Below are 4,183 nucleotides of genomic sequence, written 5' to 3' on the forward strand. Positions count from 1 at the left end.
AGATACAATTATTCTTCTCATTTTACAGATGAAGAAGATAGGGTTTGTAAGTAACTTGCATAAGGCCACATATCTGCAAAATGGCAGAGATGAGATTAATAATCACAGGTTTGATGATTTAAGAATACTTAACAAACACCCTTAACTACTCCTCACTATAGTCTCTGTAGACCCACTTTCTAACACATCAAAGCCATTACAAAGATCACATTTCCTACCAAACTAAGGAAACATCTTCTACTTCTTTAGCTCAGATGGTGATAAATCATTATAGTATAATTGTAATAACAATATCACCTCATGAGCATTTTCTATACACCAGGCACTATTCTAAGTGTTTACATATACTGATCCATCTAATTCCTCACAATAAGCCTATGAGATAAGGCACACACGGCCCAAGTATCTTATCCAAGGATATACAGGTAGATACTCATTTACTCACTTATTTATGGCCTGACCAAGAGAGGCCACAGCTGAATAAATTTATTCTAGTTTGTACGGCTGGTTAAAGGACACTTAACAAGTTCTTAGAAAATGTGGAGGAGAAAAATCACTCTCTTCAATTCCTTGGCTAAATTCTTCACAAATTTATCACAAAATTGATGAAAACAGAGAACCTTTCTCACCAAATGAAAGTGTGCTCCTCTTCTGTAGATTCCTAAGAAACTTTGAGTGTTGCTTAGAAAGGTGTTACTTTAGACTGAAGTGACAATTCCCTGGTTTTCTTCAAATCATTTCAGTGACCAATTTTTGTATCATTGATTGAATTAGCCATGAGGTCAGCCCATTTGTTCAGTCATTGAGGCCCTAAACAAAAGTTTTCAATCTCTTTCCTGCCTTAATACATCCAAAGAGTCAGGACTATACCCCCACCAGTCACAGTGGCTCACGATAGTCATGATTCTCAATAGGGAAGGGTGTCTGACTTGCAGTGCTCATCTGCCCTAAAGGAAACATGTTAGAACCTCGTAAGATGGAAAGGCAATTGTTTTTAGAAAAAATGTCCCTGTCCTCAGGTTATTATGCTATATATTCCTATCCTACCTTTAGAATCGTCACCCTGAATGCTGGACTAACATTTTTTTAGTTTTCCTCCTACAGACAACAACTCTATTTTGATGTTTCAGATTGCTCAGTCTTTGTCATGGTGAAGGTTTTTCCTAAATTGAGCGTTTATAAGCTGAATCTACACAAATCCTGGTAAACAAAAATCATTGTGTCAATCAACTAGTCCAGAACTACATGAAAGTCAGCATAATTGACCCAACTCACAGCTTTATTGTAAACATTACCTCGGGGTCAGAAAAATGAGTGCTCATGAGAAAGAACATGTTTCCTTTCCATAGCTTTCCTTACAGCACTTTTAATCTCCTTATTTCTAAGACTGTAGATGATGGGATTCACCATAGGGATCACCAGAGCATAGAACACTGACACCACCTTGTCCCGGTTTAAGGAGTAGCTGGAACTAGGTCTCATGTACATGAAGAGACCAGAACCATAGAAGAGGGTCACAGCAGTCAGGTGAGAGCCACAGGTGCTGAAGGCCTTGGTCCTACCTCTTGCTGAACTGATCTTCACGACAGCAGTAACGATGTAACCATAAGAGATGAGGATCACAAGGACAGATACCATTCCAACAACAACACCCACAATGAAGTTCACCACTTGGCTGGTGAAGGTATCAGAGCATGACAGAACCAGGACTGGAGGAAGGTCACAAAAGAAGTGGTTGATTAGGTTGGGCCCACAGAAATCATGCTGATAGACAGAATATGTTTCAATCAAAGAACTAAGGAATCCACCCACATAGGCCCCAGCCACCATCTTTAAACAAAGTGTATGGGATATGACAGCTGTGTAGAGCAACGGGTTGCAGATTGCAGCATACCGATCATATGCCATAGCTGCCAAAAGAAAGCATTCAGTCAGCCCCATTCCACAGAAGACAAAGTACTGCGTGGCACACCCAATGAAGGAAATGGTTTTCTTCTCTGTGATGATGCCAGAGAGCATCTTGGGAGTTGTGGAGGATACATAGCAGATAATCTAAGAAGGACAGGTTACTGAGAAAGAAGTACATGGGTGTGTGTAGGTGGGAGTCCATCCTGATAAGGATGATGAGGCTCATGTTCCAGGCTAGGGTCAGGAGGTAAATCCCCAGGAACAACACAAAATAGAAAATTTTCATTTGAGGATGGTCTGAAAATCCCAGGAGGATGAATTTTGTCACAATTGTGTTGTTCCTTCCTACAGCCATAGAACTGCATCCTTCATAAAGGAAAGAAGCAATCTTGTGATCAGTTAGATTTTGTTTGTCATTATTTGAATGGATGTTTTCTAGAAGGTCATATAAACAGTTAATACCAATAACGTCCTAGCCACCTGCTGGGCAAAGTCTTCTCGGAGGAAGTCGGCCTATGGTAGTCTCTTGGCACTATTTAAAATCTGTATGTTATATACTTCATTGACCAGAAAAGAATCCATCTAATAGAGCAGAGAGCAACTGGGAGTCAGTAATTTGAGTTTTGTCTGAAGCTCCATTCCTAACTCCTTGGAAACTGTGGAAAATTCACTTCATCTCTGCAGATCCTCATTGTCTCAATTGAAAATGGGAAGATTGAATCTAATGAGTCTCAATGTTCCTCTGGACTTGGGTTTCATATGGCTTTTTAGAATTCTGACTTCAAAATATAAACCCAAATTAACAATAAAGTTAGGAATTTCTTATATTTTATAAATCTTTAGTATAAGAGTCCCAAAAGGCACTAAACACAACAGGCTATAAGATTTCACATATTCCATTTTGAGGGAAGCAATTCAACCCATAACAAAACATTCTATTCTTTTAAAGTAAAACTAAGAGAAATGTGTATATATATATATATATATATATATATATATATATATATACACATATACATGCATGTTTAGAACTAGAATTTTTTTCTAATTATATAATTTTTTTATACAAGTCACTCAATAAAATGCATGAAAAGATCAAAAGTTGGACTAACTCATCAGTACCATTATGAGATAGAAGTGCTATGGACGTATCTCCATGGGGGGAGAGGGGAAGCAACACCAAAGTTGACTGAAATTGGGTGAGCCATGTGGTCAAGAACAAGCAAAAACCAGTATCTCCTGAAGAAGAAAAGCTGAACATGGTTCATTAGATATTTAAGGATAATAATTTCAGTATAAGCAAAGGACAACTTTGATGTCATCAGGCCAACCAGATTATCATTCTGAAGACATGAGGTAAGCCCATGAACATTTTGCATTAAGAAAGACAGGTCATTGCATTAATAAAGACCTCACTAGTGTAAGATCAAATGAGGAAATATAAATGGGTGTAAAAAGGTAGAAGTGCCCTAGAGAAGACCCGATGGTAAAATCAAAGTTGTTGATATTTTATCATTTTATAGAATTTGATTACACAGCACATTTACATCAAATTGCAATTATCTGATTGTGTTATTCATTCATCATATTAAACACTGTTCTACATGAAGAGGTGTTCAACATCACTAATCATCAGGGGAATGCTAATCAAAACCACAATGAGATACCACCTCACATCCTTTAGAATGGCTGTTAAAAAGACAAAAGATAGCAAGTGTTGGCAAGGATGTAGAGAAAATGGAGCGCTTGCATGTTGGTGGGATTGCAAATTGGTACAGGCGCTATGGAAAACAGTATGGAGGTTCTTCAGAAAATTAAAAATAGAACTACCATATCATCCAGCAACTCCACTCCTGGGTATATATCCAAAGGAAATGAAATCAGTATCTCAAAGAGCTATCTGCACTTCCATGTTCATTGCAACATTATTCACAATAGCCAAGATATGGAAACAACCTAAATGTCCATCAATGGGTAAATAGATAAACAAAATATGAGATAGATAGATGATGATACATGATAGGTAGATAGATAGATAGATAATGAAATATTGTTCCACCCTAAAAAATAAGACTGTCTTGTCATTTACAACAATGTAGATAAACCTGGAGGATATTATTCTAGTAAAATGTGCCAGACACAGAAAGACAAATTCTCCATGATCTAAAAAATCAAAATTCATAAAAGTAGAGAGTAGAATGGTAGTTTCCAGGGGAAGAGATCAGTAGGGGCAGGTGTGGGGAGAAGACAATGAGGAGATGTTGGTCAAAGAGTA

The 4,183-nt window shown here is 37.6% G+C and overlaps 1 protein-coding gene across 1 annotated transcript; it reads right to left on the reverse strand.

Annotated features, from left to right (window-relative positions):
- Positions 1–1,302: 1,302 nt before the first annotated feature.
- LOC139040663 (olfactory receptor 5A2-like) lies at positions 1,303–2,263 on the reverse strand. Its single transcript, XM_070487413.1, is given in 2 exon segments — positions 1,303–2,049; positions 2,051–2,263. Coding segments are annotated over 2 exon segments (960 nt in total).
- Positions 2,264–4,183: the final 1,920 nt, after the last annotated feature.

This window comes from Equus asinus, chromosome 17, assembly GCF_041296235.1.
Source record: "Equus asinus isolate D_3611 breed Donkey chromosome 17, EquAss-T2T_v2, whole genome shotgun sequence".
NCBI classification, from domain to species: Eukaryota; Metazoa; Chordata; class Mammalia; order Perissodactyla; family Equidae; genus Equus; species Equus asinus.